At 39.0% G+C, this 12,619-nt stretch overlaps 1 protein-coding gene across 1 annotated transcript in view; it reads left to right on the top strand.

The window, feature by feature from the left end:
* The window catches only part of ITGA2 (integrin, alpha 2 (CD49B, alpha 2 subunit of VLA-2 receptor)), a 173,208-nt gene that overhangs the window by 27,166 nt on the left and 133,423 nt on the right, over positions 1-12,619 (top strand). Inside the window, exon 2 of the mRNA XM_006865761.1 lies at positions 12,130-12,250. Coding sequence (XP_006865823.1) covers positions 12,130-12,250 — 121 coding nt within the window. The remainder of the gene's footprint in view (positions 1-12,129; positions 12,251-12,619) is intronic.

Here is a 12,619-nt window from a genome sequence, read left to right as displayed (position 1 = left end):
CTCCTATAAAGATTTCCAACCTTGGAAACCCTCACAGGTCACTCTAAGTCAGATTGGGAGTGGGTTTGGTTTTGGCTTTGGATACAAACTAATATTATTAGCTTGTTCTTGTTTCATGGGTGCTGACGGATGACTGAGACTCCTGGGTGAGGGAAAGAGGACTTAATTACTCATGGCACAACAAGCAGTATGAGCATTAGTATATTTCCATGGGTTCTCCTTAGCCTTCTAAAGTGTTATGAGGATTATCTGCACACACTGAAGTTTATGTTTGAAGAGAAGAACATTGAGCTTAGGGGACACTTAGTTTTATACTAAGCACAAAGGAAGTTTGCTCTTTGTACCAAAGGAAGACAACACCTTGTCCCTCAAGGCTGCTCCCTATAAACATGGCCCTGGGAAATGGTCCGGGTAAAGACGTGTCAGGATCTTGCATTCTTGGCATCCACATTGAGACATATAGAAATGTAAGAAACCCATGAAGATGTCTCTCATTAACACACTCATCCTGCTGTTTATTTAATCAAGTCTACTTCATTTACTTACCTCTACCATCATTTCTACTACACCTTTTGTTTATATTGGGCTGGATCTACTGTCTGGTGCGATAGGACCCAAGTTTGTATCAAACATACTTAAACAGTTTCAACAAACATAGGAGTTCCTAATAGTTCCAAATACTTTCCAATTTCAATACTCAGTTGATTGCCAACTGTTCTTCCGTTTTCTCTCTCCACCGTCCCTGTCCCAGATCACATATGCACTCAAAGTTTTATCTTCCATATCTGTTTATCAAGGATTGTGCTAAACAAAGATGTTGTTGTTGTTATCGACTCATAGTGACCCTATACACAACAGAATGAAATATTGCCCGGCCCTACGCCAACCTCACAATCATTGCTACCTTTGATCCCATAGCTCCTGCCACTGTGCCAATCCATCTTGTCGGGTGTCTTCCTCTTCTTCTATTAGACTCCATTTTACCAAACGTGATATCCTTCTCCAGTGACTGGTCCCTCTTGACAATATGTCTGAAGTATGAAAGATTAAGTCTGGCCATGCTGGCTTCCAGAGAGCATTCTGGCTGCACTTCTTCCATCACAGATTGGTTTGTTCTTTTGGCAGTCCATGATACCTTTAATATTCTTCTCCAACATCATAGTTCAAATGCATTAATTCTTCTATAGTCTTTCTTATTCACTGTTCAACTTTTGCATACATATGAGGTTATTTGAAAATACCATGGCTTGGGTCATGGCTTTTTGAAAAACACTAAGATAGTCTGTGACATAGGATAAGTACTGGACTACTAACCACAAGGTAGGCAGTTCAAACCCACTAGCCATTCCACAGAAGCCCTGTATAGGGTCGCTATGAGTTGGAACTGACACCATGACACTTAACAACAACAAAAACAACAAGAGGATTTGAGAAAACAAATAAAAAATGATTGTTTTAGAAATTACAGTTATTCGTGACAACGTTGTAAGATACTGATTTCAATGAAGTTTTTTGAATTACAGGGAGTTAAAAACAATTCATAAGTAAAGTGCTATTACTTTTTGTCTTGAGATAGCTACATATATATACATATATGGATTGGCACAGTGGCAGCAGCAGTGGGCTCAAGTGTAGCAATGACTGTTGGGGTTGGTATAGGGTCAGGCACTGTTTTGTTCTGTTGTGCATAAGGTCACTCTCTATGTGTCAGTACAGTCTTGCCGGTACCTAACAACAACAACGTGTACATACACATTATATGTTCCATATTTTTAAACAAATAGTAAACGAGCTATACATTTTTACAAACCATGAAAATCCCTGTCAAATTAAGTTCCTTTGGGTCTGAGGAGCATTCTATATGTGGGCATGTTATACGCAAACTATAGTATGTGTGTGTGTTTGTATAATTAGAATGTTTACAAGTGGAAGCAGTCTTACAGATAAGTTTCTAACTTCAGATATAAAAATCCAAGGCAAAGAGAGAATAGGAAACTTGCCGAAAAAGCAGCATAGGAGCTTATGTTAAATCTTAACTTCCTTTTTCCCACTACAGTGTTCTTTCATCTAATCACACCGTGTGTGAGAAACTTAGCAAACAAGAATGATAAGTTCTTATTTATTCATAGTTTTTATTTCTCTACTAAGAACAATATCGATTATAGAGCAAGCACTCAATAAAACTGTGTTGGGTGAATAGAAAATAAATGCATGCATAAATAAGAAAATAAAGCATTTTAAATAAATACCTGTGCACAGGTGTGTGTAAATGCATGTACATGTGTTTGTGTGTTCTGTTGTTGTTGTTGTGTGCCATGGAGTTGGTTCCGACTCATAGTGACCCTGTACAGAGTTTCTGAAGCTATAAATCTTTACGGGAGCAGAAAGCCTCATCTTTCTCCCGCGGAACAGCTGTTAGTTTCAAACTGCTGACCTGAAGGTTCACAGCCCGATTCATAACCACTTATTTAAAATATTATCAGTTTTGTGTTGTGGACACTTGTGAATGGATAGAAAAGAAAGAGTCATGGTGAAATCCTTAGGGGTTCTCACAAAATTCATATCACAAACATAGACTTCCATAGAATTAAAATGTTGTCATGTGACCATTTAAGTTATTAAAATGGAAGGTATTTATCAGCATTGCACTTTTAAATCTATAGGCATAAATGTGGAGATCCAATTCTTAGTACATGACTAGCAAAATACATTAAATTATGGTAAGAATCAAATTTAACCCAGTGGACCCCAGAACCCTTTTGCATATTATAAATTGTCTTCATATTTATGATAAAAATAGGCATGGCAAAGTGAGGTTTAAGTGTTTATAGTCCTGCTATTCTGGGGCAAGAGAGCAAGTTCTATTCTTCCCATTAATTTTTTTTTAAGTTTTTATTCTGAATTATGTGATAGTTTACAATGGAGAACATTAGCTTTACATTCATCCTATTGTATATCGTTTCATTGCCATGATTGCCATCCTCTCCATGCTCAGTCGTCAGCACACAGCCCCTCTCCCTCTCTGGGTCTAGAGTCCCCAGCCACTCCATCTCTCAAATCATTGTCTCTGCCTCCATCTCTGGTGTCACTGTTTTTCTGGGTAGGATCCCGCACTCCGCCCTTCCCCCTTGATGGTCCTAGGGACCTCCGCTGCTCCTATTCTGCAAAGTCAACCACTCCCTCCTTTTGCTACAAAACCTCTACCTTTACATTTCCTACCTTCACAGTCAGTCCTGATAGCAATTATTCACTATTGTACCACAAGAGGCCTATCCCCATCTCCTTTCATCAGCCCCACCCAGACAGATTATATACTACTCAGTGGGGATTCTACCTTCCTCCAAGCCCTCTGGAACTAGGCTCCCTCTTGAAAGCTTGAAAGCCATTCACTTCTTGCCTTTGTAGCCCCCCATTTTGGGTAGCCAATGTCCAAGTTGCCTATTCCCATCTACCCTGTGTACTGAGGGTGTGGGAATGATCCTTGTAGTAAAGATTTCTTCCCTCTTTTGAGCTACTGCATCCATAGGTGTAGGTCAAATTCATCAAATTGTATCAGATTATTCTTTTTTTTCCTCTCCTTTCTTCTTCTAGTCGAGTTCTAATTATCCAGCCACTGAAGCCAAGTCAAGTTGGTATTATCTGTAAGTGTGGGTGTTCTTGTGCAAATCCCCTCACTTCTTATCAGCTGGACCCTTTACTCTCCACTCTAGTCCTCTGTGATGATGTCACTTTTTCTGGGCCCAGGAATCCCCAGGTCTTGCCATACTGCTGGCCAACTAGGTCTTCAACTGGGTTCACAGGAGTCTATTGAACTTGGTAGGACTTAGTCCGCAGCTTCATTGCTGTTTTTCCGTCACTTCCCCTTATTGGTGACCAACGTGGCCATCAATCAGACTGCACGTCTGCTCGTGTATTCCCCTTAAGTCCTAGTCTTGGAAAGGGGTTTGCCCTGAGGGGACCCAACCACTTGCCTTGATGCCTTCTGGGCAAGCAGTTTGCTTGTTCTTGTAGTGGCAGTCAGAATGCCATTATTGTTTTTTATTTTTCCTGTCAGTTATTTCTTTCAAGAAGTATCTTCTATTCTTCTAGCCGCTCCAGGCTGGTCTGCTTTTCCTTTCAAGTGGAGATTTCCCACCTCAGAAGATTCTGGATGGGGCTCAGGGTAGCTCTTATGGTCTTATGCAATGCAAAGGCTCCACAGGAAGCTTCTTTCACTAGGCATGCTGTAGCCCCATTTTAGGTATGCCAATCATTTATAGGCAGAAGACAGACTTACAAGCTTTCTATGATGATGTTTCTGGCTATTCCTTTCTTCCCCCTTCAAGTGTCTATTTTACAATAGTATGCAAGCTTCCCATTAATTTTTATCCTGATTTTCTGTGTTACAAGAATATCACAAAATATGTATATAATATATATATAATATAATTATATATCATAAAAATATAAAAGAAGCATATTGTACCCACAAGTTTACTGCTTGCTCTTTAAAAGTTGTTATTGTTAAATGCCATCAAGTTTGTCCTAACCCAGAGCAACCCTGTATAGGGTTCCCAAGGAGCAGCTGGGGAGCTTGAACCACCGATCTTGTGGTTCAAACTGACTTTGCAGTCTGATGCGTTAAGCCACAGTGCCACACCAGGACTCCTGCATTTTAATATTCACAAGTATTTTTATACTTTTGTTCTCTGAATATTATTTCTATATTTTGCATTTTCATTAAGCATTTTATCTTACTCTGTGGCTCTGTATGATAAGCCCTAGACTGCGAACCACAAGGTCAGTGTTTCAACCCCACTATCTGCTTTGTGGGAGAAAGATGAGGCTTTCTGCTCATGCAAAGATTTAAAACCTTGGAGACTCTATACAGGGTCACTATGAGTCAGAATTTACTCCAAGGCACTTAATAACAGTAGTCTTCATAATTAGTGTCCTGGTGTAACACTCTAGGATAAGCACTTGCCTGTATATGATAAAGGTCAGCAGTTCAAACCCACCAGCTGCTTCTCAGAAACCTACAGGATCACTCTGTCAGAATTGACTTGACAGCCCTTCACAATACAACAACAACAACAAGTGGCTGTATGCTATTCCATCCCATTTCTAGTCTACAAAGAAACCCTGATGGCTCAGAGATTAAGCACTCGGCTATTAGCTGAGAGAGAAGCAATTTGAATCCACCAGCCACTTTGTGGAATAAAAATATGACAGTCTATTTCCATAAAGATTTGCAGCCTTGAAAACCCTATGGAGAAGTTCTACTTTGTCGTGTGGTGGTGGTGGCTATGTGCCGTGCCGTAGAGTTGGTTCTGACTCATAGCGACCCTGAAGAGAAAGGCTGTAAATCTTTATGGGAGCAGAACGCCTCATCTTTCTTCCATGGAACAGCTGTTAATTTTGAACTACTGACCTTGCAGTTCTCAGCCCAATTAGTAACCACTAAACTACTAGAGCTCTGTCCTGTCCTATAGGGTCACTATAAATCAGAATTGAGTCAGTGATAGTGGCTTTGGGTTTTTCTTTCTTTCTTTCTTGTTTCTTGTGCTGGGGTACAATAATATTGGACATTTATTTCATTTTAACTATTAGTTATTAAGGACTTTTGTAAAGTGTATTTTATTAGGCCACATACTTACCAAAAAACAAACGAAGCAGAGCAGGTGTTCTTTGAGTAGATTGTGGCTCATGGCGCCCCAGCTTTGAGGAGTTAGAATGACACTCCATCCGGTTTTCAAGGTTGTGGCAATTCCGTATCAAATCGACGGACTTTTCTTCCAGGGATGTCTGGGCGGGTTCAAACTGCCAACCTTCCTGTTAACAGTCAAGTACTTAACCATCTGCATCACACAAAACAATATTTCTGTGGCCTAGACTCCTATTTGCAAAACAGAGGAGGCTGTCTTTAAATTCTGGCATAGCACTGTAGGATAAGCACCAGATTATCAACCAAAAGGTTAGTGGTTCAAACCCACCAGCCACTCCTTAGAAATCCTTTACAGGGTCATTATGAGTCAGAACCTACTCAACAATGATTAACAACAACATTTATTCTTTTGGGGTAAAGAACCTTTGTCCTAATTCCTGAGCACAGTTCTGGAAATCTTTGCTGCCCCTAGTCATGACTCCTGTGTCCTATCTCATTTGCTCCTCAGAAACCCTCTGTAGGTTTGCTATGGGTCAGAACTGACTTGACGGCACTTAACAACAACAATCTTAGGAGTGAAGGTATATCCTCTGCTATCTCTAGGGGCAGTCGGCTCTCAGGGAAGGGAGAAACCTTCTTCCCTCTTGTTGAGATTCAGTTCTAACATTTGGTTCTTTGTTTTTGGTGAACACATTTACCCCTTACCCTCCCATCATCTGTCTGAAGGGATGGAACTCAGTGTAGTCTGAGAGGCATACATTGGAAACCTCTTTCTAAAACCACATCTTGCTTCAGGCTAAACAATTTAACCTTAATTTTCTTCTCTTAAATTTCTTCTTTGTGTAAGGCAAATGACTAAATACTTGGCCACAAGCCACAAGGTTTGTTGTTTGAATGCACCCTAAGGACCCTTAGAAGAAAGGGCTGTTGGTCTGCTTCCAGAAGGTCATCGTTTTGAAAGTTCTCGCTCACATGGGGCCAAGTTACCACAACTCTGAATATTCTAGATCCCAACAATAACAAGTCTCCCTGGACTTTTCTGCATATGAACTCCTTCCCTGAAAAACCTGTTCCACCAGTTCTTCAGCATGTACAGATATGCTGGACTCTGCATTGTTGGAAAAAAAATGACCCTCTCGTTGCCATCCTTTCCTACAAATATGTCTCTTTAAGCTCCAGTAGTAATGCCACGAAGTCAATAAACATCCCTTGCCGAGTTCTTACTGTCAAATTTGGAATGGCTTGTTTTTGCTTTACATAATAATTTATTTTTGCTCTTTAAAATTTTATTTTTTTCTTTTCTGAAGTTCACTAAATTTTGAGAACAAAACTAGGTTAATAGGTTATATCCAACTTCTCCTCCAAGTCTTTTTCTCTTAAAATTTCTTATAACTTAAAGCTGGGTTTCAGAATTAAAACAACAACAACAACAAACAAACCAGATACTGCTAAGTCAGTTCCCACTTCTGACAGCTCCTTTTGTGTTAGAGTAAAACTGTGCTTTATAGGGTTTTTAACTTCTTTTTCTCAATGCAATTGCCAGACATGTCTTCAGGGACACCTCTAGGTCAGTTCCAACCTCCAGTCTTTTGGTTAGCAGGCAAGTGCATTAAAGTTTGCAATACCCAGGGATCCCTATCAAGTAAAGTGGTAGAATAAACTCCATAGTTTCTGAAATTAGTATAGTTGCCAAAGACCCCTTTCAGAGATGGTCAAGAACCCACCCTTTCTATACTCTTCTCTTTCTCACCTTGGTTTATAGTGAACATGGTGTTCCTTGTGACTTTAGTGAATTTAACCTTTCTCTTCATGAAGTAAATTCACATTTCCCCTTTAAGACCTATATCAACTTTCATCTACTTTTGAAGCCTTCAAACTTAGACATGGCATCCATATAACTTTGGGCCCGAGCTGTATATAAAAAAACCCCAAACCCACTGCTGTTGCATGTATCCCAACTAATTGTTGTTGTTGTTAGGTGTCATTGAGTCAATACCAACTCATAATAAGAAGACTGATAGATAAGACATTTTTTTTCCTGCTATTCATAAGGTTTTCAGTGACTAAACATTCAGAAGTATTCCACCTTTACTGCTTACTAGTCTGTCTTATTTTGGAAGCTCAGCTGAAATCTGTCACTCATGGTGACCCTGCTGGTATTTAAAATACCGGTGGCATAGCTTCCAGCATCACTACATCACTCAAGCCTCCACAGTACGACAAACTGACAAACGAGTGGTAGGTTCACATGTGTAGCTACCATTTATATTGATGAAAAATGTATTTCTAGTGAAAAAGTTGTTTGTCTTGCAAAATGTTATCGTACTTTCTCCAAGATCATTTCTTTCTCTAAGGCTCTATTTCCTAGCTCCCAGTCCTTATTTATTGTTCTCAACTTTCTCATTCTAACTACTAGTAATTAACTTTGCATCTTGATTACATTCTTGATCAATTTCAGACTGCAGAAGTTGGTAAAAATCTTCCCTTTCTTCATCTTTGACATTAATGGTTGGTAAGAAAATTTGAAATATTCACTGATATTTTTATAGACATATGGATATTATCCTATTAATAACAATGATGTATTTTAGAATAGAAAATTTTGACAGTGAATGTGAAACCATTTGTCTTCAATTTGTCATTGCTGTCATAATAAACCATATGATTGTCCAATTCAAAGCAACCAGTACTAGTCCATTTCAGCTCATTAATTCTCGGTTATTGCTTTTTATATGTTCCAGTTCGTCTTTGACCACTTTCAATTTTCCAAGACTCATACTTGCTACATTCCATGTAAACTGGATGTTAGCAGGTGTTTCTTATTTTGAGTCATGTCCCATCAACAAATGAAGGTCCTGGAAGCTTAGCTCCATTCATGTCATTAAAGTCAACTCTAGTTTGAGGTGGCAGCTCTTTTCCAGTTGTATTTTGAGGGCCTTCCAAGCTGAGGTGGCCAACTTCTGGCACTATATCCAGCAGTATTCCACTGCTATCCATAAGGTTTCTGCTAGCCAAGTTTTTTAGTAAAGCACCAGATCCTTCTTCCCTGTCTTAGTGTGGATGCTCCCCTGAAATATAGGTGACCCTGCTGGTATCTGAAGTACTGGTGGCATAGCTGCCAGTATCCCAGCAACACATAAGCCACTACAGTACTACAAACTGACAGACCTCATTAAGTATCACATACTAGTTGGTGTGGTGCTGTAGTATAAGCACTGGTCTACTAACCACATAGTCATCATTTCAAACCCCCAGTTTCTCTTTTGTATCCTATACAGGTTCGCTATCAGTTGGAAGCAACTCTATGGCACTGGACAACAAGTATGAAATGATTCTATATATAATGATTGCTGTTGTTTCTCTTAAGTCCTGTGGAGTTGGTCACAACTCATAGTGGACATGTATAGGATTTCTGAGGAGTTGCTGGTGGGTTTGAACCACCAGCCTTGCGGTTAGCAGTCCAGTGCTTATCCTACAACTCCATACCTGGACTCCATATATACATGTTGTTGTTAAGTACTGTGGAGTCGATTCCGACGCATAGAGATCCTGCATAGGGTTTCCGAGGCTGTAAATCTTTACGGCAGCAAAAGCCTCATTTTTCTCCTGTGGAACCGCTGGTAGTTTTGAACTGCCAACCTTGAGGTTAGCAGCCTAATTTGTAACTAGTACGCTACCAGAGCTCCTTTTAGTGAAGCACCAGAAGTTCCACTGAAATATGTATACATATGTATTTATAATAAAGGACTTCTGGTGTGGTGCTGTAGGATCAGAACTGGTCTGGGAATCACAAGGTTGGCAGTTCAAACTCACCAGCTGCTCCTTCAAAACCCTATACAGGGTCTCAATAAATTAGAACTGACTCAACCACACTTAACAATAACATAGCATGTATAATAAAATTTCGAGATGAGAAAGTGAATTCCACCATGATTTCATGCCATAACACTATCTGGCGAGGCTTAATTGGTGGTGTTCCATGGAATAGGATTAATGGAGGAAATATGAGACGATTGAATGTACAGTCAGATGTGTTCTTTTCAGCATTAAATATCTTAAAGGTGGAAGCAGTCTGACATCATCTCCCCAAGTTCTTACTATTATGTTATATTATTGATAGCATATTCAAACAGCATCCATTGAGGTCTATATGGGGGTGGCGGAGGCAGGTGGGGGGGAAGGTGGAGATGAAACACTGATTACAAACAACAATAATCTAAATGCTAATTCCTGATCTCTGCTTAATTTGCTATGTGATTTTTTTTTTTTGTATGTTATTGTCTAAAAATAAAAAAGGAGAGTGTCTATGAAAACCAGAAGTTAAAGAACATTTTGTAAATGCTGGACTTTATCGATTTTTCTACAAATAATTTCAAAATTAACATTTGTATCTTTCTTCCTGGCAGTACATTTTCCAAGAAATAAAGAGCTGAGCTCTTCTGAGTGAACAAACCCCTTATAGAGAATGAATTTGGTACCTAAGAGAGGCATGTTAACTTCTTGAATTCCCCAAAGCTCTGTTGACGTCATTATTATTTTGGAGCCTTTTACAGAATCTGCTCCCAGAAATACGAAAGCATGATGGTAAAGCAAGCCGTTTTCTTCCAGGCTTGCAGTACCTATAACAATAGCTTTATGAAATATTGTGCACTTTCGATGCTGTGCAGAAAGTTGGATATTCTTTGTGAAAAGATTTATTATTGAAACTTTAATGTTGATTTTAAAAGTTGTCTACTCTGGCTTCAGTGTCTGCAAAGATAAATATTCTTCTCAAACACCCTGAACATTACCTTATCAATTGTTGTTGTTTTTAAGTGTTGTCTAGTGGGTTCCCATCCATAGTGATCCTGTATAGGGTTTCAGAGGCTGTAAATGATTGTTGTTGTTAGGTGCCTTCGAGTCAGTACTGACCCTGTGCATAAGAGAATGAAATACTGCCTAGTCCTCTGCCAGTCCCATAGTCGTTGCTACACTTGAGCCCACTGTGCCAACCCATTGTGTTGGGAGTCTTCCTTGTTTTCACTGACCTTCCATTTTGCCAACCATGATGTCATTCTCCAAGAACTAGTCCCTCCTGATAATATGTCTGAAGTATGAGAGACCATATCTGGCCATCCACGCTTCTAAGGAACATTCCGGCTGTACTTCTTCCAACACAGATTTGTTTGTCCTTCTGGCAGCCCATGGTACTTTTAATATTCTCCTCTAACACCATAATTCAAATGCATCAATTCTTCTATGGTCTTCCATATTCATTGTTCAATTTACACATGCATATGAGGGTACTGAAAACACCATGGTTTGGATTAGGCACACCATAATCCTCAAACTGACATCTTTGTTCTTGAACACTTTAAAGAGATCTTATGCAGCAGATTTGTCTAATCTAATCATTTGATTTCTTGACTACTGTTTCCATGAGTGTTGACAGTTGATCCAAGCAAAACGAAGTCTTTTGCAACTTCAATCTTCCTCCATTTATAAGGATGTTATTTATTGGTCTAGTTGAAGTTCAAACTACTGAGCTTGTGGCTCTCAGTTCATTGCTTAGCCTATAGAGCCACAGTGCTCCCACCATGTCAATGGAAAGCATTAACATTCACATAATCTTCTTACCATAGAATGCTATTAGTGTCAGGGAAGGGAAACTTAATCAGCTTACTCTTTTCTCTATTTCCTCTTCCATCAGAAACAACGTTTTTCAAAACTGTCTACTAAGGCTTTATCTTCATTTGTCTTTAGTTGAATTTTTTCATATGGTTACTATTTTTTAATAACTCTGAAAGAAGCATCAAAAAATAAAACTACCTTTTGACAGTTTCCACTGGAAACAGATTTAATACCTCTCCTTACATAAAAATCACCTCAAGAGTGATTCTCTCTGGAAGAAAATGGTACAATACCCAAGGATTTTGCAGCTCCAGTGATGAATCAGTAATACGTTTTCAAGAGACGTTTCATACAGAGCTCAAGTCAAGATCTTCAGGGGGAGTTAGAAGAACTAAAAGATACTCTTCAGACTACCTTTGGGTGGTATAGAACCTTACTGCATTAGGAAGGAAAAATGGTATTCAAATTACTTAAGCATACTTAGAGTCAATGTAGTGATTTAAGAAATTAGATTCTTGGATCAAAAAGCCCTGTTTAAATTTTCACCCTACCACTTTCCAGCTGTGAGATATGCTTCCCTCCTTGAGCCTCAGAAAGCTTCTTTACAAAACCGAGGCAATATTAGTAACCATCTTCTTGGGTTGCTATGAGAATTAATGAGACAGCGAATCATGCCTATGAAGTACTTACCATGATGCCAGGGCCCAAAATTAGTGTTTAAAAAATAGTAGCCATTAGTTTTTGGTCAACATTCATAAGGAGTATAATTATTGTGCCAAATATTTGTTCCTATTTATAGTGGTCTTGAGAATTGTATTGCAAAGTTAATATTTACAAGTTGTAAATATGGACTATGTTTTCATTTTTCTTAACAGGAATTTTAAATTGTTGTGTGGCATACAATGTTGGTCTCCCAGAAGCAAAAATATTTTCTGGTCCATCAAGTGAACAGTTTGGTTATGCTGTGCAGCAGTTTATAAATCCAAAGGGAAACTGGTAAGAATATTCTATTTTTATGATTTCTATAAAAGTACTAAATAAATAACACATGACACCAATTTACTTGCTCAGATTTATCTTGGTATGACACTGTAGGATAAGCACGGGACCACAAGGTCAGTTTGAACCACGAGATCGGTGGTACAAATGCACCAGCTACTCCTTGGAAACCCTATACAGGAACTGACTGGATGTCACTTAAAAACAAAAAACCAATACTGTTAATGAGTAACCTTGGAATATGCTAACATGAAGAGTCTTTCCTTTGAGAATTGACAATTGCAGGTCAATAGTGAGTCGATGAACAGTACTGAGGACTTCTGGCATGGCACTATACAATCAACAATGGAGGACAAATCACAAGAT

The sequence above is a fragment of the Chrysochloris asiatica genome, unplaced genomic scaffold (genome assembly GCF_000296735.1).
Source record: "Chrysochloris asiatica unplaced genomic scaffold, ChrAsi1.0 scaffold00082, whole genome shotgun sequence".
In the NCBI taxonomy this organism is placed as follows: Eukaryota; Metazoa; Chordata; class Mammalia; order Afrosoricida; family Chrysochloridae; genus Chrysochloris; species Chrysochloris asiatica.
Note: the sequence above shows the minus strand (reverse complement) of the source record. Positions and strands in the feature narration are given on the sequence as shown.